This window comes from Phyllostomus discolor, chromosome 1 (genome assembly GCF_004126475.2).
Source record: "Phyllostomus discolor isolate MPI-MPIP mPhyDis1 chromosome 1, mPhyDis1.pri.v3, whole genome shotgun sequence".
Lineage (NCBI taxonomy): Eukaryota > Metazoa > Chordata > Mammalia > Chiroptera > Phyllostomidae > Phyllostomus > Phyllostomus discolor.
Window position 1 is genome coordinate 152,347,189 of NC_040903.2, and position 27,405 is coordinate 152,374,593.

Below are 27,405 nucleotides of genomic sequence, written 5' to 3' on the forward strand. Positions count from 1 at the left end.
TGTGTTAGTCAGCTTGTTCTGCCATAACAAGATAGCATAAAAAAGGTGTCTTAACAGAAATATCTTGAGAGTTCTGAAGGCTGGCAGTCCGAGATTAGGGTGCTAGCATGGTTGGTTTCCTAGAGAGGGCGGTCTTTCTGGATTACAGACAGCTGCCTTCTCTCTGTGTCCTCACCTGGCAGAGACAGAGAGAGAAAACATTAAAGTGAACAAGCTGTTCCGTCTCTCTTCCTGTAAGGGCACTAATCTCATCAGACCAGGACCACACCCTTCATGAACTATTTTAAATAAAGGCCCCATTTCCAAGTACTAACATCTTGGGCATTAGAGTTTCATATGAATTTTGTTGGGACATGAACATTTAGTTCCAAATGGGGAGCAACATAAAGCAAAAGCATGAATGATCGAGGGCAGGGGTGTCAAACTCACGTGCACCAAGGGCTACAGTCAGCCTCGAGGTTGCCTTCAAAGGGCCGAATGTAATTTTAGGACTGGATAAATGTAACTACCCCTTAACTAGGGGCAAGAAGCACAGTGCTGCAGCCAGTAGAAAAAAGGTGCTGGGCTGGATAAAACAAGGTGGAGGGCAGGATTTGGCCTGCGGGCTTCCACCTGTGGTGTTTGCCACCTGTGGTCTAGGGGACAACCAGCGTGGAGAATAAAAAAGAGAGGCAGATGAGACAAGGTTGTGTTGTGTTTTTATGTTCTGCAAAACACTTTGGGCTCTATTTTATTTGTTACTTCACAAGCCTTGGTACACAGTCCTGTGCCAGAAGACAAGAAACCATAGGTTAAATTAAACATGGTGCAGTTTTATGGAGTATGGATGTTTTTACTCAAAAACATCCCCAAGTGGTACCAGTTTGCATTTCCACCAGTGGTGGGAATTTTTCTGAACACTTATTGTTGCCCATTTTTCCTCCAAGTTAGTCACTTGGTGAAGTAAAGTAATATTTTATTGTGACTTTAATTTATAGTTTCCTGATTGATACTGATGTTGAACACATTTTTCCATTGCCTCTTGACCATTTAGAGATTGTTTGGTGAAGTTTCTGAGATTCTTACACATCTTATTTTGAGCTATCTTTCTTTTTCTCATTGATTTATAGGCATTATTTTATTTATTTTAGAAATCAGGGTTTTTTTTGTTGGATATACGTATTGTAGGTATGTGTACTTCTACCTTGTGGTTTGCCTTTTCACTCTCTTAATAGTTTCTTTTGCTTAATAAAAATTCTTTATGATTAATAATTATTTAAGTAGTTTATTCCATTATTTATTGTATTTTTTTCATTACCGTTTATGCCCCTTATGCCCTCTTCCACCTCCACCCACCCTATCCCCCACAAATACCACACTGTCATTCATGTCTATGAGTTCTTTTTCTTTTTTGCTCAGTTCCCCTGAACACCCCCACCCTGAGCTGTCAGCCTGCTCTATCTATATATGTCTGTCTCTATTTTGCTTGTTAGTTCAGTTTGTTCATTAGATTCTACAAATGAGGGAAATCATATGGTATCTGTCTTTCTCTGACTGCCCAGGTCCATCCATGCTGTCACAAAGGGTAAATTTTTTCTTGTTTATAGCTGAGTACTGTTCCATTGTGTAAATGTATCATAGTTGTTTTAGCCACTCAGCTACTGATGGACACTTGGGTTGCTTCCATATCTTGACTATTGTAAATATGCTGCAATGAACACAGGGATGCATATATTCTTTTGAATTAGTGTTTCAGTTTTCTTTGGATAAATTCCCAGAAGTGGAATCACCGGTCATAAGGCAGATCCATTTTTAATTTTTTCAGGTATTTCCATACTGCTCTCCACAGTAGCTATACCAATCTGTATTCCCACCAAGAGTGCAAAAGGGTTCCCCTTTCTCCACATTCTGGCCAGCACTCATTTGTTGATTTATTGATGATTGCCATTCTGACAGATGTGAGATGATATTTCATTGTGGTTTTAATTTGCATTTCTTTGATGATTAGTGACATTGAGCATCTTTTCATGTGTCTATTAGCCATCTGAATGTCCTCTTTGGATAAGTGAGCACCTTTGCCCATTTTTTAATGGAATTGTTTGTTTTGGGGAGGTATTGAGTTTTGTAAGTTCTTCATAGCACCATTTTGAGCTGATTCTGCAGTTATACCCTAGTATTGTTTAGCCAGTAATATGTTTTTTCAAGGAGGAAGATGAATGAGTCAGCCCAGGGTAGGTTATTATAGCATTAACAGCTGTCCATTCCAGAGTTACAGGATGGACAGATTAGGCAGAGACTAGATAAAATGATGTGCACTTTATCCAACAGTACTGCTTTTAGACTGAGCTCTTGTTCTAGTCTATCTCACAAGCTTATGGCTTCCTTTTCTGTTCAGTGCCAGAGCCTAGTTTTATCATAGTTATGACAGTTTCAGAGGAGAGTTACTTGGCTAATCATCACAACCTTTGAGTAAGGAGATGCTTCTTGCTGCTTTGTGTAAATTGGAGTTGTGAGTTTTGCATTTCCTGCATAGACTTACTATTCTATTTTTCTTAAGGTCTGTTTACTTATTAGATTCAAACTAGGCATTAGGGAGAAATTTTTTCCTAGATAGACATTTTTGCAGCAATGAGTAAGATTTTGGATTTTAGTCACAGGCAGATATAACTGTAGTTCTTGGCTTTTTAACTTAACTCAAAATTACAAAGCTATTAATGCTCTCTGTCTTCCTATTTCCCAATGTAAATAGCAATAATAATAAAACTTCTACAGTGTTATTTTAGGGGTCTAAAAGTTCATTCATAGGGGTTAAACCCAGAATTTATAAAGAACATACAAAACTCAACACCGAAAAACAGTCCAATTAAAAAATGGTCAAAGGACCTCAATAGACACTTCTCCAAAGAGGACATACAGATGGCCAACATTCATATGAAAAGATACTCAGTGTCACTAATCATCAGGGAAATGCAAATTAAAACCACAATGAGATATCGCCTCACATCTGTCAGAAGGCTATCATCATAAATCAATAAATAAGTGCTGGTGAGGATGTGGGGAAAGGGGAACCCTTTTGCACTGTTGGTGGGAATGCAGATTGGTGTAGCCACTGTGGAGAGTAGTATACAGATACCTCAAAAAATTAAAAATGGTTCTGCCTTTCGACCTAGTGATCCTACTTTTGGGAATTTATCCAAAGAAACCCAAAACACTAATTCAAAAGAATATATGCACCCTATGTTCATTGCAGCACTATTTACAATAGTCAAGATATGGAAGGAACTCAAGTTTCCATCAGTAGCTGAGTGGCTAAAACAACTAGGATACATTTGCACATTTTACTCAGCCGTAAAAAAGAGAATTGTGCCCTTTGTGACAGCATGGATGGACCTGGAGAACATTATGCTAAGTGAAATAAGCCTATCAGAGAAAGACAAATACTATATGATTTCCCTCATATGTGAAATCCAATGAACAAACTGAACTAACAAACGAAACAGAAACAGACTCATAGATGGAGAGCAGGATTACAGCTGCAGGGATGGAGGTAGGGAGTATAGGGATTGAGCAAAAAGGAAAAAGGATACATGGACAACAGTGTGGTGGTTGCTGGGTGGTGGAGGGATGGTATGAGGGGACTAAATGTATTGGAAAAAATACAATAAAGGTTAAATCAAAAAAATAAATGTAGAAATTTAGAAAGTAAAAAGAGCTAAATGCCTGCCAGTACTATTTCATTGCAAATCTACAGTAATTCTCTGTCTGCTATGTTAATTAGTGGGATGAAATCCAAACAGGAATGACACTGGAAATCCAGACTCTGTGCAGGGAAGAATAGCCATTTACAAAATCACTTTAGAGCATTGACCTTTCTTTCTTATAAAAAATATAAAGCATACATTGTAGTTCTCCTAGTGTCTAATTCGTTGGCTTTCTGTGGTTGTAGGAAAACTGTAATTTTATCACACTGTTAAAAATTTATTTCTGGTCCTGGTCGGTGTAGCTCTGTTGTTTAGAGCATCATCCCATAACCAAAAGTTTGCAGGTTTGATCCCCAGTTCATGCACAAGCGTGGCTTGTGCAGCCCCTGGTCCTGCCTCAAACAAAACCTGGTCCCAGCAAATCAGGAGGCAACCAATCCATGGTTCTCTCTTGCATAGATGTTTCTCTCTCTCTCTTCCTCTCTATCTCTTGAAAAGAAATTTAAAAAAATCCTTGGGTGAGGATAAAAAAAGAAAATCTAAAAAAAAGTTTATTTCTGTTGTTTAAAAAGAAAGCTCATTCATATTCATGCACACATTGATATGTATGTCATATATATGCATGTGACGAATGTTAGAACACCTGTGTGCCAGGCTTCTATTCTAAGCCCTGGCAATAGCTATGAGCAAAACTGAGATGAGCCTCACAAAGGATATAAAGGATATAAAGGAATATATCCTTTGGAGCTGTGAGGGAGATAGATAAATAATTTTTATAACTAGTATTATTTCAGAGGGTAATAAGTGCTAAGAAACAAAGTAATTGGAAATGGAATAGAACACAAAGGCCTATGTGGCTATAGTTTAGTGAATTAAGGTGATAATAAATACTACAAGTTACAATTAGAGAACCTGGTGGTGTTTGGATAGTGTAGGTTGTTGGGAGGGTTTGGAATGTTGTTTTGGTTTTAATGGAAGTTTTTCGAAGCTTTTTAGTTCCTAATAAAGGCCTCATTTGCATTTTTAAAACATAGCTGCTATGTGGAGAATGGACAGTTAGAATATGGTCATGGGTGGAATTAAGACCAGTTCGTCTAGTTAAACGATCTTGGTAATTTGAACTAGGTAGAGATGATGAGAAATGGTTGAATTGAGAATGACTTCTTAGGAAGGGGGAAAAAAACCACTTCATACTGGATTAGACCTGGAATATGAGGGAAAGAGGAGTCGATGATAACTTTCAAGTTTGAGGTCCAAGCAGTCGAGTGGATGAGAATGCTATTACCTGGGATGGAAAAGTTTGGGGAAGACTATCTCTGTCACCACCAATATTATACCACTGCCACTTCCTGCTTTTGTCAGGGAACATAAGGTGATTTGCCTGATCTCAAAGGGCTATGTGTTAGAGACCACAGGCATTTTAGAACGTGTCGCCACTTATATTCTGAATAATGTATGTCACAATTCAGTACACTATCATGAATATTAGTGGCTGTAAAAGACATGACTTGTTCTGACAGCCAATCCAAATGATACAAAATTTTAAAAGTCAAGAAAAAGTAAATAAAAGCAGGACTTCAAGTAATAAAAATTTTAACATTTTAAACTAAATTTAAACCAAAAACTGAGAAATTGAAGGTAAAAGTATGACAAAGAATAGGTAGAGTGGAGTATAAAGACAAATTTCCGAAACTCGTGTGGAGTAGGAAATTAAAAGTGTAAAATCTTAAAGAAAAACAGCTTAAAAAGGAAAACAATAAAACAATTATTTAAAAAACAAAAATTTTAAGAAGTAGAGCAGTAAGAGGGATAAATGATAAATTTAAGAACAATGAAAAGAAAAATATTTTCTAAACATTATGATGATTTGAAATAGTCTGAAAACAGCCCTGGCTGGTGTTGCTCAGTAGATTGAGTGCTGGCCTGAGAATCAAAGGGTCACCAATTCAATTCCCAGTCAGGGCACATGCCTGGGTTGCTGGTCAGGTTCCCACTAAGGGACGTGCAAGAGGCAACCACACATTGATGCTTCTCTTCCTCCCTCCCCCTCTGTCTAAAAATAAATAAATATATATATTTTTTAATTTTAAAAAATGAAATAGCCTGAAAATATAAGTTGAAGAAATTATATACACCCTAAGATACTGTTTCTAATTTTGTTGTGGTTACTGTTGCTGCTTGTTTTAATGTAAAATAGGTAGGACAGAGCAAATAGTTAATATGTTTTATTGTCGTTGCCATTTATGTAAAACAAGCCATAGATTGGTATGGAATTTGACCTCTTAAATCTTTAGGGTTCCTTGAAAAGGATGATACGACAGGGTGAATTGTGCTCAAGTAGAGAGCTAAAGGAACCCAGCAAGTCAGATCAGAACACTTGGTATTTCAGCCTCTGCCTCAGGTTAGGTCCAGTAGTTGGCTAGCTCTCGGGTTGTTGGGAGGGGGGTGCACATGCTTGCGAGCATGTAGATATGTTTGTGAACATGTGTGTTGGTTTTGGTGGAAGGGGCATGGTAATTGATATGATTGATGGGCTGCTGTGTTGATCTGGCATAAAGACAAGCCTAATTCCAGGGGTAGCACTGCTAGTTCTCTTCTGAGAACTTTCATCATGATCTTACTGGATTCATGACTTAGTAAAACAGGTTAAATTCTAGCAAACTTGAATGCTGTTATGGCCATGGTATCCCCCTTGTTTTCTGAGTAAAGTTTTTAACCCTCCAGGAACTTTGGTCACTCCAAGAAAGTGGGTCTCAGCAAGAGTCACAGTAACAGCGTGAATCCTGTTATCTAAATTTTTGTGATGATTATCCTAAGTATTTCTCATGATAAGATAGTTTTAAATTATTTTTACTTAACTAAAATTTCACTTTTTCTACTCACATCACATTTTATAGCCCCTTTCACTTTTGTATTGGCCATTTTGAAACACAGTAGTTTTGTCATCAATTCTCAGGATGAATTTTTTCTTCTCAAAAGACAAGTGAATGCTCCTGTTTCTTTGATAGTATTTGATTGTCTTATTTCTTGTTCTGTCAAACACATGAGTGTTTCTGTTCCCCACCACTTTGGAACTGCAATATATACTGATATTCTTGATGTTTTTTCCTCTAATGTATTGCAGAAGAAATGGCATATGAAGTAGCATAATGAAACCTGTTAGTATTCCTGCCAGTTGTTTTCCATTAACTTCTACTGAAAATAAAAATATCACTGAAAGCAACACTCGGATTTCTGAGAATCATTCTACTTTTACTTTGGGGAGGGTGACTCTCATTTTCAGACTAGCTGTTAAAGTGTTCTGTGTTTTTATGTTTAATGATTTATTCCACCTTTATAATTGTCTCAGGAAATGGAGAAGATTGTTAAAAATAAGAATGAAATTTTATAGTCCTTTGGTGCTTTACTAAATGCTTTTGAGTCCAATATTTTATTTGATCAAAGCCAAAATCTTTAGCTTTTACCAGTGAAGAAATTCATGCATAGAATCATCAAGTGCCTGAACAAAGTCACTAGATTAGTAATTGTTGAATTACTGAAATTCTGATGTTATTTAGAAATGGTAAGTAAGCTTCCTCCTCCTTTTTATTTTAGCTCAGATTAAAATGTTTCCCTTTATGGCATATAGGCAGCTTTATATTTCATTAAATCTGATGATTATAGTTTTTAATCTTTATCATAGCTGGTGCCCACTCTGTGCTGAGTACTGTTTAAAGCACTTACGTAGTTCATTTTAATTCTCACGACAACCACTATGACAAACTGCCTCATTTTGGGGGTAGAAATTATCTATAGTTTATTCATTTTTGTCTAAGCTTATTACGAAATATTACAAGAAATGCAGGAAAAATTTATATTAAGATATTGGCACCAGAAGAGGGAAAAAAAAGGTAATTCTAAACCCATTTTACTTTGAGCAATATCATAGCAAGAATAAAAGCAAAAAGTAATCTGTATATCGTTTTCAAGAATTGGGGACATCAGAACATTATGTGTAGTTATATTTGTTCATAACCTTCAAGAATTCTTAGGAATAAGGCATTTTAAGTCTTGGGATACCCACTTGAACACTTTTAAATACTGTACAAAATATGTTTTAACATCTTGAGGAATGGGCAGAAAAACTCATCCTCTGGGAAGAGAGAATTGAAATACACACATCCTAAACTAAGTCATTGATTGATACAGTTGAGTGAGAAGAGAAAACCTAGTGAATGTAACACAAATTTACAGTAGACTAATATTCATCATCCAGATCCTGGGAGTTTGCTTGTCCTACCTTCTTTAGCTGAGGGAACTATAAACTTATAGTTTTTTTTTTGTTGTTGTTTATTTGTTTGTCTGATTGATGGGAAGGAAAAAGAACTGAACTCTTCTTCCAAAATGGCGGTGATGGTAGTGGTGCGGTGGTTGAGGTAGTCGCCATGTGGGAAAGTACACAACGACGCTAGAAAACTGCAGGGAGGGAAGTGAACAGTGTTTGGCAGGGAGCCCTTAGCATGGGAATTTTGACCATGGCTTCAAAATTCCCATGAGCCAGCCAGACTGTCTGAATCTGAATTCCAGCTTCCTTTCTACTGATACTTTTCTTTACCTCCAAGATTGATGAAACAGAGAAACAAGGGTTACATTGTATGAGTTTGTATAACTAGATGTTTAAACATTTGCTGATGTCAAAATAAGTGAACTTAGTTGTTTAGGAATTAGAATGGAATAGGTTTTCCATTCTAATTCCTAATAAATATAGATTTAATAAATAAGTATTGCAGGAGTTTTCTTGACAGGAATAATGCACAGTTGCATTTAGCACAGTACTGTTAGCATTGTGTACCGGTTGTTCATTTGGATGTCACCCAGCAGGTCTCACAGGACAAATTTTCCTTAGTACAGAATCTGGCCTTCAACTCACAGATCAGAAACCTTATTTTGTCATGATATCAAGGCTGGAGTCATCTTTCAAATATTAAAACAACCAAGTTTAAGAAAGCGATATGTAAAAGTCATAATGTGAAATTTAATTTAAGCACTGACTAGTGTGGTTCAGTTGTTTGGGCGTCATGCTGCAAAATGAAAGGTTGCAGATTTGGTCCTCAATCCGGACACGTATGAGAGGCAACCAGTTGATGTTTCTCTCTCACATTGATGTTTCCTTCTCCTCCTCCCTCCCTTCCCTTCTCTCTAAAAATAAATAAGTAAAAATCTCTAAAAAATTGTAATTTAAGCCCATCATGTGGATTGTAATACTCATAGCAGCTTGTTTGGTACATTGTCTGCATAAAGTAGATCTTCATGAGACACTGTATGGTTGCCTAAAGGTAGCTTTGTCTGTGTGTACTCTCAGCAGAAGAATTAAATGCTCTGAATGTTTAATTGCATTTGACTGGAATAGCTCTGCAGACCCTTCTCCACAAGAGAGGAACAGCCTTACCAAAAGAACTAGACTACCTCAATGTCAAGAAATATGACGAATCTAAGATTTTATTTAAAATCTTCTAAGTTAAAAGCTAACTTAAAAGCTATGAAGTTAACTCGCGGGCTGTATGGATGCTGCCAGAAGGCTAGTAGATCAGGGACAAAGGACTTCATTGCCCATAGTACAACAAAGAACCTTGAGCTTCAGGTTTGTGTTGGTTCCCCTTGCCTCCCGAGGCCCACGGGAATGGTGCTGAGCTGCTCAGGTGGATGTGACACACACAGTGTGAAGGCCTGAGCCTCGGGAACCCAAGTCTTTCCTGATGGGCGGGCAGTAAACCTGCCTGGCTTTAATCATGGAGGGAGACTGCTTTTGTTATACTGGACACTAAACAACCTAACTTCAAAGGGGAGACACTATGTCTTTCAAGGGTTTCTCTAAACACACATCTTTGAAAAGACGGCCTGAAACAAATGCTCACTAGATCTGCAGGAGACCCATGGAGAATTGTCACTAAGACTAGCTTTAGGTGTCTTTTTACTTCAGTGTTTGTTTTTGACTCTATGGGCTATTTAAATCTTTTCAATGGATAGGTACATTCTTTTAAAATGCTAATGCTCTCATTCAGTTTTTAGTTCAGTCTAATAGGCCTAGAAGCTATTATGGCTCCTTTACTAAATTTTGCTTACTTTCAAGTTCCTGGAGGTCATTTCACTGTAGAGAAATAAGAACACATGTATCAATGAGCTTATGATCAAAGATTTATGACATATTTAATACATAGAAAATAAGACATGTAATAAACACCCCCATTCCTATCTACTTGACTTCATCCCTAGAAGTTACCATTACCTTGGATTTTGTTTGCTTAGATTTCCTCTGCTTTTTAATACTTCTCCGACAGAATTTATTTTTTTTCTGCCAGTGGATATTTCAGTTGTTTCCATAATTTTGCTGTTAGGCATACTGCTAGTACAAACTTTCTTGTCCCCAGCTATTCATGCGTGAGTTTTTTTAAGGCTGTATAGGAATGGGCTTTTGAGGTTGATGTGCTACAAAAGTCTCTGGGGTAAATTAGTCTACAGCAGTGGTCCCCAGCCGTTTTGGCACCAGGGACCAGTTTCGTGGAAGACATTTTTCCCCAGGGGTGGAGGGGATGGTTTTGGGATAATTCAAGCACATTACATTAAAGCTCACCTCCTGCTGTATGGCCCAGTTCCTAACAGGCCTGGACTGGTGCTGGTCCACAGCCGGGAGTTTGGGGACCTCTGGTCTATAGGATTCATGTGTTCCGTGAGTACAAGAGATGTATATTGAGGATTTGAAAGACTATAGAAATAGCTGTGGTTGTTCCTTTGCAAACTGATTTTAACTACATGTTCTTATATTTTATAATAACCTTGTTACTAATAAAATTTTCAGTGTCACTTGTCCTTTTTCAGTTTTATTTGTGGCAATATTTCTGAGTTCATGGTTGGTTGCTTTTCACTCCCTGTAGGGGTTTGGTGAACAGACATTCTCAATTTTAATGGAATTGAATTTATCATTCTTTTCCTGGTGGTGGTTTATAAATGCCTCCCTATCCTCATTTCAAAGATTTTCTCTCTATTTTGGTCTAAAAGTTTTAGTTTTGCCTATAACCCAGTTTAAAATGATTTCTCTTCTGTGAGAGGAATCCAGTTTAATTTTTACCATGTGTATAATTAATTGCTTCAGCACCATTTATTGGAATCTTTCCACCACTGGTACAGAGTGCTGTGTCTCTGTCGTGTATCGGGTTTCCACATTTGTTGAGACCCGTTTCTGGTCTCTCTGGTCTGATCTGTTGGTCTGCTTTCCTGCCATCAGCGTCACCTTGTCGTCTTCTCCTTTTTAGAATTACTTTAGCTCTATAAGTCTTAATATCTGTAGAGTAAGCACTCCTACCTTCTTGTTCCTTTAGATTTAAAACAGTATTTGGCTGTTTTGGAGAAAATTTAGAATCAGCTTATCAAATTTGGTGAGAAAGCCATTTGCAGCCTGCATTTTAATTGCACTGAATCTCTGTATTAGTTTGGGGGGAAATTTAGCCTTATTCATGAGTATAATCTGTCCCTCTGTTTAGCTCTTCTATAGCTCTCAATAAAGCCTTGCACTTTCTTCATGGAAAAAAATCTTTTATGAGATTTATTTTTTTGTGCCATTTTGTTGTTGTTACCATTATAAACATACTCTTTTTAAAATTTCATATGACCAACTTTGAAGAAGCATCTCCCCATGTTTTTTTCTGCTAATAAATCCTTCTGAAGACCTAGAGCAATAGCATCACACTCCTGGGGTATTTAAAGCAGTGATGAATTAAGGGTGTGTCTTACAACATCTGTGCTTAATCAGAGTAGAGAGTCAGCATGGTCTGTCTTTTCACATAAAGATTGGATGAGAGGATTAATATTATACTATTAACTCAGTTTCAAAGTGTGTTTTGGTGCTGTTTGTGACTTTTTGTCTGAGAAGTCAAATTGGAGTAATAAGTCTAAAAGGGGACAATTTTACTTTTAAAAATAAAGCTCAGAAATATATTTAATACATAGCTTATATTTGTTTTGAGAAATGCTTCTGTTAGGGAAAAACAAAATTTCTCTCTACATCTTTTTCTATAATGCTCTTCCATTTTTTTTTTTAAAGCTAAACAAATGCTTGCTTTATTCAGGGTTTACTTTAAGTTTCTTTTTCTTCATGAAGCTTTCCCAGACCATTTAGTCATAGTAATTTCTTCCTCCATTAATTCCTGAATTCTTACATATCTCAGCTTAAGTTTTAGTTACATAACTTTGAAGTTTATGCCTTATCATCCTACCTGTGAGGATAAGGGCCATTTTTCTACTTCATTGTGCCTTTCATAGAGATGATGCCTCCCTGTGTACTTGTTAGGAAATCAAAATATAGTTGAATATTGAAACTAAAAGTAAAACTGAGTGGGAAGTGTCAGCTCATAATTTTTCATACTGGGTAGAAGTAACTGGATGTAGAAGAGTGGATAATAAAGATGAGTTAGAGAAAATCTCCATGATCCACTTCATCCCACGTCAGTCCTTTAGTTCTACAGCATAATTAAAATTGAAATGCTTTTGTTTCTTTTTATGGCTTATGTAATTCAAGTACTAGTGAAAGTAACATTTCAAAACTATAGGGAACAAGGTTGGGAATGAGATAACCTCTTTAGTTTTTAACCAATTTTATTAAACTTCCTTCAGTATGTAAGACACTGAATAACTAGTTCACAAGTTGGATATATCCATTTCAATTCCTCTTTGAATTGAAGCACACAGACTTTTTAATTCAGAATTTTATTTTTAGGGATTTGTGGTACAGATATACTTGGGCATGTGTACTAAAGGTAAATGTATAAGGATCTTTGTTGCAATACTGTTTATAACATCTGAAGACTGGGAAAAGTATGTATATTAATCAGACTAGTTAAATTAACTGAAAGGCATTCACTCAATGAAATATTGAGCTGCTATTAAAAAATAAGGTTAGAAAAAAGACAAAACCAAAAAAGAAAAAAGAAAAATTTAATTTAAAAAAAGAATAAAGTTATAATAATTAACAGAAAAGTATCTGTGATGTATCATTAAGCATAAAAAAACAAAGCACAGTACAAAGGGTCCTATTTAAAATTTTAAAGATCCACATATATGCAGGCATGCATCTGTGTATGTAAATTAATACATAGCCATAAAGCAGAAGTTACCACTAGAGCAGTACATTTGTTTTAATTGCATACATTGACACATCATAATCATTCACAGCTATAATTTACATTACAGTTCACTCTTAGGGTTGTGTATTCTCCAGATTTAGATAAATGTATAAGGACATGCATCTGTCATTATAGCTCATAAAAATTTTATTTTACTGCCCTAAAAATCTGTGCTCCACCTGTTCATCTCCTCCCCACACATGCTCCTGTAACCCCTGATAACCACTAATATTTTTTACTGTTTCCATGGTTTTGCCTTTAGCAGTATATCATACAGTTAGAATCCAACAGTATGTAGCCTGCCGATTGGTTCCTTTTACTTAGTAACATGTGAGGTTCTTCTTTGTCTTTTCTTTTTAACACTGAATAATATTCCATTGTCTGGATGTAGCACAGTTTATTCATTCACCCCACAAATCTTGGTCGCTTCCAAGTTTTTTTACAATTATGAATAAACTTAATACAAACATTTATGTACAGGTTTTTGTGTGGACATAAGTTTTCTAATTCTTTGGGTAAATACCACGTAGTGCAGTTTCTGGGCCATGTGAAAAGAGTATCTTTCATTTTTGTAAGAAAATGCTGAATTGTCTTCCAGAGTGGCTGTTCCATTTTGTGTTTCTACCAGCAGAGTAAGGTTTTGTTGCTCCACATTCTCACCAGGATTTGGTATTGTCATCGTTCTAGATATTGGCCATTCTAACACCTTAGGTCCTCACGGTTGTTTCATTGTAACCTGGATGAAATTCCTACGAACTTAACTCTTGTTTGTATGTTAGCCTATGGGAAAACTGGTTTTGTTATGTCATGTAGCTGCAGCTCAAGAACCTATCAATGATGTTAAGTGAGGACATACAGTGGCTGCGTAATGGTATCTTGTTTTAATTTGCATTTCCCTAATGATTTACAGCGTAGAGCATCTTTTCAAGTTGTCTGTATATCTTCCTTGGTGATGTGTCTGATGAGATCTTTGGCCCATTTTTGAATCAGATTGATTGATTTCTTGTTGGATTTTTTAAGAGTTCTTTGTATATTTTGGATAAAAGTCCTTTATTGGATATATTTTACAAATATTTTCTCCCATTGTGTGTCTTGTCATCTGATTCTCTTGACATATTTTACAGAACAGAAATTTTTAATTTTAGTGAAATCCATTTTATTTTTTTCCACCGAATAGTATGTTTTTTTATTTTAATCTTTACTGTATTTTTTCCATTACCATTGTTTTTATATCCCTTGTTGTCCATGTCCATGGGCCCCTTTTCCTTCCTGCTCAATCCCTCCAGCCCCTAATATCCCCATCCCCACTAGCCATCATCTGCTCTCTGTGAGTCTGTCTCTATTTTCCTTGTCAGTTCAGTTTGTTTATTAGACTCCACATATGAGTGAAATCATATGGAATTTGTCTTCCTGTGACTGGCTTATCCATTTTATCATTTATTTCTTTCGTGTATCAACATTATTGACCTTGTATTCTACAACTTTGCTATAATCACTTACTAGTTTCAGGAGTTATTTTGTTGATTCTTTTGTATTTTTTACATAAGCGATCATGTTACTTATGAATAAAAGCAGTTTTATTTCTTTCCTAAAACTATATCTTTATTTTCTTACTGCATTAGCTAGAAATTTACTATGATGTTTGAAAGAGTGATGAGAAGGGACATTCAAGTTTCTCACTGTTAATTTTGATGTTAGTAATTTTTTGGTAGATATTCTGTATAAGCCAAGGAAATTCTCTACTATCCCTGGATTACTGGGAGTTGTTATCATGAATGGGTGTTGGATTTTGTCCCATTCTTTTTCTCTTATCTGCTGATAAGATCATGTGATTTATTTTTTTTACTTTGTTGATGGATTACATTAATTGGGTTTTTTTTCTTTAATATTGAACCGGCCTTGTATAGACTAGGATAAATCCCATGTTGTCGTGGTGCATAATTCTTTTTATACACTGTTGGATTTAACTTGCTAATATTTTGTTGAGGATTTTTTGCATCAATGCTTATTTGAGGTACTGGTCTGTAGTATTGTGGCTTTTGTTTTGTTTTGTTTTTGTCTGGTTTTAGTATTAGGGTAATGTTGGCTCATAGAATGAGTTAGGAAGTATTGGAAAGTATTTGGATCCTGTTTGGATCTTCTGTAGGAGACTGTAGAAAATTGGTATAATTTATTTTCTTAACTGTTTGGTAGAATTCACCAGTGAATCCATCTGGATCTGGTGCAATTTTGAAAGGGTATTGCTTCAACTTCTTTAATAGATACAGACCTATTTATATTGTCTGTTGAGTTTTGGCACATAGTGCCTTTCAAGGGATCAATTTCACCTAGGCTATCAAATTTGTGGGTATAGTGTTGTTCATTATATTCTTTTATTATCCTTTTAATTTCTGTGGGATCTGTAGTGATATTTCCTCTTTCATTACTGATATTAGTAATCTGTCCTCTTTTTCTTAGGTAGCCAGACTGGATAAAGGCTTTTCAATTTTGTTGATCTTTTCAAAGAACTAGCTTTTTAGTTCATTAGTACTCTTTTGATTTCTATTCTAATTCTTATTCTTTTCCTTTTATTTTGGATTTAATCTTCTTCTGCTTTGCTAAGGTGGGAACTTAACATTACTAATTTTAGATGTTTCTTCTTTTCTAATTATATGCATTCAGTACTGTCAGTTGCTCTCGAAGCATTTTTTTCACCATATCCTACAAAATTTGATAAGTTTTTACTCCATTTAGTTAAAAAATACCTTTTAATTTCTTTTGAGATTTCTTCTTGACCCATGTGTTATTCAGAAGCATGTTATTTAATCTACACATATATTGGGATTTTAAAATCCCTTTCTGTTAGTCATTTCTAGATTAATTGCTTTGTAGTCTGAGAGCAAACATTGTATGAATTCATTTTTTAAAAAATTTTCTTAAAAGTCTGGGTTTTGGCCCAGAATGGGATCTGTCTGGGTTAATGTTCCATGTGAGTTTGAGAATAATGTATATTTTGCTGTTGCTGGATGAAGTAGTCATAGATGTCAGCTACATCCACTTGATTGATGGTGTTGAGTTCAGCTTTGTCCTTAGTGATTTTCTGCCTGTTGGACATCCAACTTCTGATACAGGGGTGTTGAAGTCTCCATTGTGATAGTGGGTGCATCTTTGCCTCGGTAATTTGTCACAGTTTTGTTAAGCACATAAAAGGATTGTTTTGTCTTCTTGGAGAATTAACCCCTTTATCCTTATGTAATGTCCTTCTTTATTATCATTGTTAACTTCCCTTGCTTTGATGTCTATTCAGAAGTTAATACAACTACACCTGCTTTCTTTTGATTAGTGTTAGTATGGTATATTCTCCATCCATAACTTTTATTTTATATATTTCTTTCTATTTATAGTGTGTCTCATATAGAGAACATATAGTTGGATATTTTTTATTCACTCTGACAGTCTTTTAATTAGTATATCTAGGCCATTAATGTTCAAAGTGATTATTGATATTATTGATATAATTGATATAATCTCTATCAAATTTTCTACAGTTTTCTATTTGTTACCCTTAGTCTTATTCTACTTTTGTATTCCACTTTTCCCAAAGTATTTGGTGGATTTATAAAACATTTTATATGATTCCATTTTCTCTTCTTTTTCACATATCAGTTATACTTTTTAAAAACTTGTTAGTGGTTGGTCAACAGTTTACAATATACATTTATGATTAATTCATGTCCTTTTCAAGTAACACCAAACCACTTTACAGGTATGCAAGTTACCTTATTATAACAAAATAATCCTCATCCCTCCTTCCCATCCCTTGTACCCTTGCTGTCATTTATTTTACTGTGTATAAGCACATATGTATAAAACCATACATTATCAAATTACACTGTTACTATATTTTAGAAAAACTTTGTTAGATTAAGAAAAAGAAAAGGTTTTATTTTCAATTCTTTTTTATGCTCTTCCATTCTTATCTGGATTTGAGTTTCTGGCCTATATTACTTTCCTTCTCTTTAAATTTAACATTTCTTGTATGGCAGGTCTATTGGCAACAAATTTCCTCCATTTTTATTTGCTTGAGAAAATCTTTATATCTTTCTCTTTTACTTTAAGAAATTTTTAAAAAGATTTTATGTATTTACTTTTGTAGAAGGGGAGAGGAAGGGAGGGAGAAATACAGGGAGAGAAACATCAGTGTGGTAGAGATATATTGATCAATTGCTTCTCATTTGCCCCCAATGAGGGACATGGCCTACAACCCAGGCATGTGCCCTGACAGGGAATTGAACCAGTGGCCCCTTTGTTCACAGGCCACTGTTCACTACACAGAGCCACAGCGCCCATAGTATTCTCTCCTTTACTTTTGAAGGATAATTTCACAGGTAATAGAATTCTAGGTTGGTGGCCTTTTTCTCTCAACACTTTATAATAATGTTTCATTCCACTGCCTTCTTACTTGCATGGTTTCTGAAGAGAAATCAGATGTAATTTTCATCTTTGTTCCTTTATGACTAAGGTATTTTTTTTCCTGACGACTTTCAAGATTTTTCCTTTATGTTTGATTTTTTTTGTATAGTTTGAAAATATTATGCTTAGGTGCACTTATGGGGGCATTTATACTGCTTGGTCTTCCCTGAGCTTCCTGGATCTGTGGTTAACATTAACTTAGGTAAATTACCAGATATTATTATTGCAAATATTTCTTCAGTTCCATTCTTCTTCTGATACTTCTTTTTCACATGTTATACCTCTGTAGTCGTCCCACAGTTCATTAATATTTTGTTCATTTCTTTCTATCTTTGTTCTCTTTGCCTTTCAGTTTTGGAGATACATATTGATATATTCTCAAGCTTAGAGATTCTTTTCTCAGCCATGTCCACTCTCCTAAGCTAATCAAAGACATTCTTCATTTCTCTTAGTATTTTTGATCTTGAGCATTTCTCTTTGGTTCCTTGTTAGGATGTCCATCTCTGTTTTCTTTGCTCATTTGTTCTTTTTTTTTTTTTTTAATTTTATTTACTGACTTGAGAGAGAGAAAGAAAAACATTGATTTGCTGTTCTGCCCATTTATGCATTTATTGGTTGACTCTTATATGTGCCCTGCCTGGAGATCAAACTCACCACCTTGGCCTATCAGGATGGCACTCTAACCAACTGAGCTACCTGTTCATTTGTTCTTTCATGCTGTTTACTTTATCCATTAGAGCCCTTTTAGCATATTAATGATAGTTTTAAATTCCTGGTCTGACAATTCCAACATCCCTGTCATGTCTGGTGTTGATGTTTGCTCTGTCACTTCAAATTCAGCTTTCTTTTCCTTTTTTTAAATAGCTTGACATGATGTACTGGATAAAAGGAACTCTTGTAAATAGTAATGTAGTTACTCATTTTAGTAATTTAGGGCCAAATGTAGAGCTCCTTACCCCTAGTTAAGGAGTAGTTACATTCACACAGTCCTAAAATTACATTTGGCCTTTGGAAGGCAACTGAGAGGCTGATATGGCCCCCGATGAAAATGAGTTTGACACCCCTGCCATATAGCATTTAACTCTCGAAGTTTTCCACATTTAGCCTCCAGCAATTCATCAATTACAATTCAGCTTTTCCTACCCCAGCACTGGTTTCCATGGCATTTATCACTCATGAGTCTGCTCTGTTAAGCTGTTACTACCCTTACTCTCCTGTCTGTCTCTCCTATGTGGAAGCAATGGTTAGCCCTGCCTATGGACCCAAGAAAAGAAAAGTTGTTTTGTTTTTCCTGTTCAGCTTTTTTTTTTTAACTTGTTAGAACAGAGTGGCAACTTTCAAGTTCCTTACATGCAGAACCAGAAAACAGAATTCTGTATTACTTTTTAAATTAAATTTTAAATATATAAGGAAAGACCTAAGTTTATGTAATAAATAGGATGACTCAACATTTTGAAAAACTCCACTACTAATAGGTAATATAATTTTGGAATATATACTATATATAGTTTTATTAAACATAGATATATGCATTCTTTTGTCACTTAAGTAGAAATTGTTTTATTTTAGATAACGTTCAGTCATCCAAGCCTAGATATTCAGGGCAGAAGTATAGAATATGTACAGCGACAAATATCCAAGGAATGTGGAAGCCTAAAGTCCCAAAATAGGGTAAGTAATCTTAGTTTATCATCTGATAAGGAATATAACTAATGAACATATAAGTGAAATTGTTTAGTCCTTCTAATTTGTCACCAGATAAAACCAATAAGAATTATATATTGTTAATTTAACTGACTGCATTAATCTCTTCACCTTTAGCCCAGACCTGGAATTTTTCAGCCCCAATACCAAGTATCTGGGGAATAGATGTTTGCTCCGACCTGGGTCAGGTACTTGCTCATAGAGTAGTCACTGTGTCCAGGGACTGGGGCTAGGAGACACAAATGCGACTTCTAGAAGGCCATATGATTTATCTTTAAAAGATTTACTTTGCTTCTTGGCCTCTAGGAGGTAGTCTGTCCAAAAGGAGGGCCAAGGGGGGTTGTGTAAATTTGTTGTGTACATATTTGATGTGGTGCATTTTAAGTCATTTTCAGAGACTACATAGCCAAGATTTAAAAAGTATATGTCTTTGTATTAGTTTGCTAGGGCTACCATAACAGAGTGTAACAAACCAGGTGGCTGAAACTACAGAAATGTATTTTCTTATGATGCTGGAAACTGGAAGTCTGTGATCAGGGTGTTCGCAGTTTGGTTTCTTCTGAGGCCTTGCTCTCCTTGGCTTGCAAGTGGCCACCTTCTTGTTGTATCCTACCATTGCCTCGGTCCTTCCAAGCACATCCCAGTGTCTCTATGTGTCCAATTTCCTCTTCTTAAAAGTGCATCAGTCAGATTGAATTAGAGTTTATCCTAAGAGCCTTATCTGAATTTAATCACCTTTTTAAAGGCCCTATATCTAAATGTAGTCTCTTTTTGAAGCAGTGTAAGTTGGGGTCTCAACATGGGGATTTAGGGAGGACACAAATTCAATCCATAACATTTTGCCCTCTGGTCCCTCTAAATTCATGACTTTCTCATATGCAGAATTCCCTCCATCACAGCAGCTCCAAAATTTAACCCATACCAGCGTCAACACTCAGTCCCAAAGAGTAGATGAGACTCAAGTGTCATCCTGAGACAAAATAGCTGTCTACCTGGGAACCTTTGAAACCAAAGAAGTTATCTGCTTCCAAAATATGATAGTGAGAAAGGAGTCACAGGTGTCTCAAGAAAGTCCGAAACCTAGCATAGCAAATTTTATTTGTTTTTATGGCTCGAAAATAACCCTCTTGGGCTTAATGGTTTGTTCTCCAGGAAGATGTCTCCACACCCTTGGCCCTGGGCTTCTGGGCCAATAAGAAGTGGCTCCATCCTATTGATCTGAGGAGACAGCCCCAACATTCCCAGTGCTTCCCTTAAAAGATAATGCATGTTAGTCCTGGCCGGTGTGGCTCAGTTGGTTGGAACGTTGTCCTGTGACCAAAAGATTGTGGGTTTGGTACCCTGTTGGTGCACATACCTGGGTTGCGGGTTCAATCTCCCATCAAGGCGCGTACAGGAGGCAATCAGTCGATGCTTCTCTCTCACATCAATGTTTCTCTCTTTAAAAGCCATGAAAAAGGTCCTTGGGTGAGGATTTAAAAAAAAATGATAATGCATGTTCTCAGCCAGATAGCTCTTATTTGCCAATTCTTGTAAGTTATAAAAACTATAATTTTGACAGCTTTGATTCACTTCCTCTCAACTGTGGTCCTGTTTAGATCCAACCTGCAGCGTTTCAGCCAAGATGGTTGGTAGGATCTGTGATTCCACATCTTTGGTATTCTCTTCAGAACATACTTACTTACAAGTTCTGCCTTCCACAAAACACTACAATACATCTACATCATTTACACCTTTTACTGCTTATAACAAGGATCATCTTTCCTCCTCTGTCCAGTGTTATGTTCCTCATCTCCATTTGGGGTCTCACCCAGAAGTACCTTTAATGTCCATATTTATACCAACAGTCTCTTTAAGGCTTTCTGGGCTTTTTACAACATGTACCTCAAAACTCTTTCAGCCTCTACCCATTACCCAGTTCCAAAGCCATTTCAACATCTTTAGGTGTTTGTTACAGCAACACATTTTTTTGATACCAAAATATGAGTCAGGGTTCTCCAGAGAAACAGAATCAATAAGATGTGTATATATACAGATTCGTGTAAGGCATTGGCTCATGTGATGCTGAAGGTAGAGGTACATACCCAAATCTACAGAGGGTAAGATGTGAGGCTTGAGATGCAGATGCAGAGAAAAATTGCAGTCAGTCTTTGTTCTGTTAATTTGGATGAGGTTCACCTATGTCATGGAAGATAATTTTCATTCATCGTAGTCCACCAATTTAAATGTTAATCTCATCCAAGAAATATCTTTACATAAAACATTCAGAATAATGTTTGACCAAATAATGTGGACACTGTGACCCAGCCAAGTAGATACATAAAATTCGCATTTACAGTTCTTATTGCATTTTTTCATTTCTTTCCTTTTCAGGTCCCTGTGAAATCAATCCGACATGTCAGCTTTCAAGATGAGGATGAGATTGTCAGAATAAACCCTCGAGATATCTTAATACGTCGCTATGCAGACTACAGACATCCTGACATGTGGAAAAATGACTTGGAGAGAGATGATACTGACTCCAATATTCAGTTTTCTAAACCAGACAATAAAAAATCAGACTATCTATACTCTTGTGAGGATGAGACTAAGTTAAGTTCACTCAAAGACTCTGTGGCACTTAAGACACAGCCCTCCTCTTTAAAATCTAAGAAGTCAAAACGAAGAAAAGAAGATGGTGAACGTTCTCGCTGCGTATACTGCCAGGAAAGGTTTAATCATGAAGAAAATGGCAGGGGAAAATGTCAGGATGCTCCAGACCCTATTAAAAGATGCATATATCAAGTTAGTTGCATGCTCTGTGCTGAGAGCATGCTGTATCATTGTATGTCAGACTCAGAGGGAGATTTTTCTGATCCATGTTCATGTGACACTAGTGATGACAAGTTCTGCTTACGATGGTTAGCCCTAGTAGCTTTGTCTTTCATTGTACCATGTATGTGCTGCTACGTCCCTTTGAGAATGTGCCATCGTTGTGGTGAGGCATGTGGGTGTTGTGGTGGGAAACATAAAGCTGCTGGATGAAAGGATCCAGTGCCGAAATGAGCTTAAAATCTTTGTTTCCAGGAACTAGCTAACTTGGATTTGTGGACGCTTTTGGCAAGCAATATGAAATCTTGCCTGGTGTCGTAGGGGCCACACGTGCAGGAAGCAGAACTCATCAGTTCTTGGCATTTCACACATGCTAGCCATGCCTAACTTTTCCCTTGAGCGCATGGCACGTTTTGTTACAGGTTGTAAAAAGTATTTGTGAAGGGAAACCATTTCTGGTTATTGGCTATTAAAAGTGAGCCTAAAATATGATGCAACTAAGCGGGATTGATTTTTGGCATTTTTGTATATTTATGCATTAGGTGATGGGACTTTTAAAGGTTTGAATTCATTAAGATACGAACTAAAAGTGCACTAGGGGACAGCTGATTTCAGTCTAAGAAAAGTTAACATTTGGGAATTATAAGAAGTTAAACAAGTGCAACTAAACATTTATTGTTTTTTTGAAAGCAGTTTTATGTATAAATAACAAATGTTTATATTTAACTAAATATAAGGTACGAATTATGACATATTAAACTTTTCTTCCCTTCCTAGTTCGGAAGTAGATGTACATATATCTACTGTCACATTCCATTATATTTTGGATATTTTACTCATCTAGTTAATAATGTTTTTATTCCATGTGAATGATTTGATATTTTCACCCTCATTTTCCCTTTGGCTATGGTTCATATTGAGTTATGTCTGTACATTCTGGTAATCTAAAATTCTTAAAAATATTCTAATAGCCTTGAGTGACCAACTTTTTTTTAAAGCACAGATGTAATTGTCTAATGTTCTGATGGGAACATAACACTTATTTTTATATAAAAAGAGACTGAGTAAACATAGAAAAAAGGTTTTGGGGTTGTTGTTTTGTTTTTTGTGGTATTCAACCAGCAAGTTGTTTTCTTTCAGATTTTCCTCCTTCAAAAAAAATTATATTGCATTTACAAATATTTTACAAGGCAAAAAAGTGTAACTGGATAGTTTAGTGTAAGAGTTTTCTCCTAAGATCTCCATTTATCATTCCAGTAAACCAGAATTTGTTCAGCTGTGTTACTAATTTTTTGTCTTAATCCTCAGTCCTTATTATTTACATAATAATAATAGCTTTTATGTTAAAGTGTGTGCTAAGCTATCCCAATATAATCCAACTTAGTGAATGAAATATCCTGTGCATACAAATTTATTTCTTTTTCAGAGTATTGTATTAATGGATGTTTTATTTACAAAGTTGTTGGATAAATGTTCCAACAAATTGTTTGAAGTACTTTGGGATCAAATTCTCTCTCTTTTGTTTTTAAGTGTTAACATTTAAACTCTAATTAGGTAAGGGGTTCTTTAAAAACATTCCCTTAGAGGGATAAAGATGAGAACCATGCCTTTTTTTTTTTTTTTTAATGGCTTGTAGTTTCAGAAGTGATAAGCATTAAAATCACACTACCATTTGAAGCTCATGTTCTACACAAGTGTTTAAGTGTCATTCATGTATCATTCCTTTCACACTCACAGTTAAGCTTGTTACCTGTCTTTTGCCCTAGATCGAACCGAACAATGTATATAACACTGTCTGTAAAATACTTTTTTTAAGAAAGCATTTATATTTATATGACAGCTTGAACTGACAACATTGTGTGTATAGATCATCTTGAAGTATTATTTCACATTGAAAAGAAGAAAAATATATTGATAACTATAGATGTTATGAAGAAGAGGTTATTTCTAGTTTTGTACTAAAAATCAATTGGATGAACTAAATCCAAACGTGACACATGACACAGTAGTAGCAGTTTTAAGTCTTATTTTTACTGTTTATATATCGGGGACACTGCTACACCAGATGATCTTCATCCCTGAAGTTTTCAGCTAAACTTGGTTACCTAGGATAGACTGTTAACTTTCAAATTAATTTTTATTGGTGGAATGGAAATAATTGGTTTTCCTTGTGAATAAATTTTCATATTTGTAAGTGTGGAGCTTATAATTCAGGTTTGAGCAAGGTGTGAATAACTGAAGAAAATAACTTGCTGGCTATATAGGAAAATGCTGTGGAAGTGAACTATGTACATACTTCTAGGAAGAACAAATATAATAATCATTTCTCTGTTAAGCACTAATCGGTATAGTGCAACTCCTGGTTCTGTACTGTATTTTATATGCAACATATATGCTTTAATATTTTAATGTTTGTGCATTAATATTTTCAAATTGTTTTAACCACTTTGCTGCTAAGACTTTGCCGTCCTATCCCCATTTTTTCCTTTACAATTTTAAACAAGTTTCTTCATTAAAAACTATGGTGATAAAGTGGTTTTTATTTTACCTTGGATCTTTATAATTAACACACCCAGTTTCCAAATTGGTCCAGAAGACTAACTAGTTAATATAATGTTATCTGAATCCCTATGTGGAAAGTTTTCTCTTGAGTAAATTACAATTATAATGTGAAAACTAATGGGTGGTTTAAATTTCTTGTTTTAAATGTATATAGGTATGTTCAAGGACGTTTTCTCATTCTGCATACAGATTTGGCACTACTTAGTTGGCTTTTCCTTTAAAACCTTTCTCTGTTTTTAATCTGGTAGTATAAGCAAATGGCTAAACAAAATGGCCTAAGTAATAAATACTGAAAATGAAATCATCTTGATGGCATGATAAGAAACACCTTGGTCTGATGGCTTATTGTGTTCAGACCTGATCATTTGTAAATGATTTTTCTCCTGCCTTGAAGGTGGTGGGGGCCTGAGGCGAGGGAATCTTGATTTCTGAAGAAATGTGACGTATGGGACTTCAGCACCACCTACTGGATGATTTATAGGCCAAACGTGAGGTGGCTGTTGGGATCTGACAGGGTTCATCACCAGTAAAGGGCAATTTAAGTGGTGGCCACCGCCAAATGGAGAAAGCAGGAGCCGGAAATATCTTAAAAAACAAAAAAAACTGTAAAAGGAATCTTTTCTCTAATGTGTCTTGGTTGCTGAAAGATTTCAAGCACTTTTTTTCTTACATATTCTGTATTAAAATATTTATTGATATTTGAAACTGGCAATCAAACTTAATTAATGGATATGCCGAAGCATTTATAGAACCAATTCTTTTAACTTGCTAAAGCCATTACCAAAATGGTATTTTTATTTTTCCTCCCATTGCTAGTCAGGGAGAACTTTTTAAAAAAAATAAACATCACCTGTATTACATCAAGACAATGTCAGAGGGAGTGTGTGTTTATGTCTCTGGGATGCTGGGGCAGGGGTTAAAATATAAAGGGGAAAACTTGGAACTACCTATTTTCATTGGCTATTCAGCAGTGCCTAATATGAACTTAATTCACAATGCACTTTCAATTCTTGTTATAGTGCCATCTGATAGGTAAGTCTTGCCTTTTATTTTTCTCCCTCATTCAACTCCTATTGCCATTTAATTGAACACCACAAAGATATTTCTTAATATCCGTGTAAGTCATTGAAGTACAGGAAACAGTACTTTCCTCCAGATTCAAAGAACCTTAAGGATGTTTCTTATGTTGACATTGGTTTTCAGTCTTGTGATTGCACTTTAAGGTATGTGTTTAAGATTGGATTTTTAATTTTAGCCCAAAAAAGCATTACGCAGGTATAACATTTTTCTACATAAAACTTGAAACCTTAGTTACCTGAAAAACAAAATCTTGACTAAATATTCTCTTATTTGGGCCTTCAGAATCACATTTCTAAATATAAAACAAAGCACTAGAAATTGCATCATTGTTGCACCTAAAAAAATGGTGTGTAAACCACGATAATCATGGCACCATAAGGTGTTTGCAGTAAATCAAAACATTTTAAAAAATCACAACCTGAGGTGATTTATATAAACCAAAAAAAAGGGCTTTAAGGTATTAAGGTACTGTTTGCCTAGCAGCCAGGTGGTTATAAAACTTTCATATGCTTTCATTTACTGATGATGTTAGCCATTGTTTCTAAAAGCTCCTTAAATTGCGTAGGTTGCTAGTTTTGAACTTTTTCAGAAGTAATCTAGTTGAAAAGCTTTTGTATTAAAGATACACGTAGATTTTTGTGAACATTGCCAGTGTGTAGTGTCATTTGCTTTACTCTTGACCTCAAAAGTGCCTCACTTGTATATTGCTTCCATTAAAAGCTTGACTGCATTCTTTCTAATAAGCAGTGAAGTATTGTTTAACTCATGTCATGATGTATCTCCGTAGATATAGTTGACTAGCTTGGTAGTTTTTGGGTATATAATGTAAATATGCATATATAAGTTTGTAACTGTTTTTGTTACATCATACCCATGTAATTGGACATATCAGATGATATCAAAGAACTTGTTTTAATTACCTGATTAAACCTATCATGAAATATAAAAGGACTTTCTCTGACTCTTCTAGACGATAACAAACTACCACATAAGAAATAATAATTGCCAGAGGAGAAAGCAATAGTAGAAATGGAAGCTTTTGATTATAATTTTAAAGGTATATTGTTAACTGAAAGTTCCAAATATAGTGATTCACATATTCATTCTTGATTGTATCCAGATTTTTTTTAAATAGTCTGTTACCTAATACATTATCAGCTTGGGAATAGGTTACAACTAAGTCTAGATTAATCAATTTAATTGATAGGCGGGAAATTTTTTAACCTAACATTGCTACCAATTTGTGTGTGTGTCTCTGAGGAAGTTCCAAAGTGTGGTTTAACTTGTAAACAAAGGTAGCCAGTGATCTAAATGAAAAATTATTGGGACAATACTCTCAAACCATAGTGTATTTCAACAACAGAAATGGATTACTATATTACATTTGTTTGAAAATCAAGAATTAACTGTTTATACATTAACTGTGAACTATGAAATGTAATTTTGTGTTTATTCACAGGTTTTCAGAAATTTGCTTTATATTTACATCAAGTTAATACCCACAAGGAAGCAGGGCAGTTTTTACATCACAGAAATTGAAACTAGGGTTCCTGCTTGCTCATCAATATAGTTCATGAGCACAATGGTCCTTTAAAAAGTAAGTTTTAACAACAAGAGCTAAAGTCAACTCATTTAAAATTAATTGCTCCTAAGATTTGTAGTTTTACAGCCTTAAAATGATGCTCAAAAATGTAATTCATAGAAAAGTCTAACTGCAAAGTCATAATTGAGATATTTTGTCCAGCAGTCTTTATTAATGTGCTTTAAATTATCACTGTCAATCCTCAAGTAACCCTGTAATGTATTATCCTCATTTTACTAAAGAGATTTAGGCTTCAAGAGGTTAATTAAAAAATATTTCCAAGATCATGTAAGAGCCACCAGGATTTGAGCCATAGTCTGCCCACTCCAAAGCTCATGTTATTAGTCACAATGCAGTTTTGCTTTTTGTTACAAAAGTT

At 35.4% G+C, this 27,405-nt stretch overlaps 1 protein-coding gene across 2 annotated transcripts in view; it reads left to right on the top strand.

The window, feature by feature from the left end:
* The window catches only part of SPRED1 (sprouty related EVH1 domain containing 1), a 123,927-nt gene extending 97,603 nt beyond the window's left edge, over positions 1-26,324 (top strand). Inside the window, exons 6-7 of one of the 2 annotated variants that reach the window (XM_028505367.2) lie at positions 18,857-18,958; positions 21,365-26,324. In XM_028505367.2, the coding sequence (XP_028361168.1) occupies positions 18,857-18,958; positions 21,365-22,015 (753 nt within the window). In that variant the 3' untranslated portion in view covers positions 22,016-26,324. The remainder of the gene's footprint in view (positions 1-18,856; positions 18,959-21,364) is intronic. The other variant, XM_028505368.2, reaches the window with a different exon arrangement.
* The last annotated feature ends 1,081 nt before the right edge of the window (positions 26,325-27,405 follow it).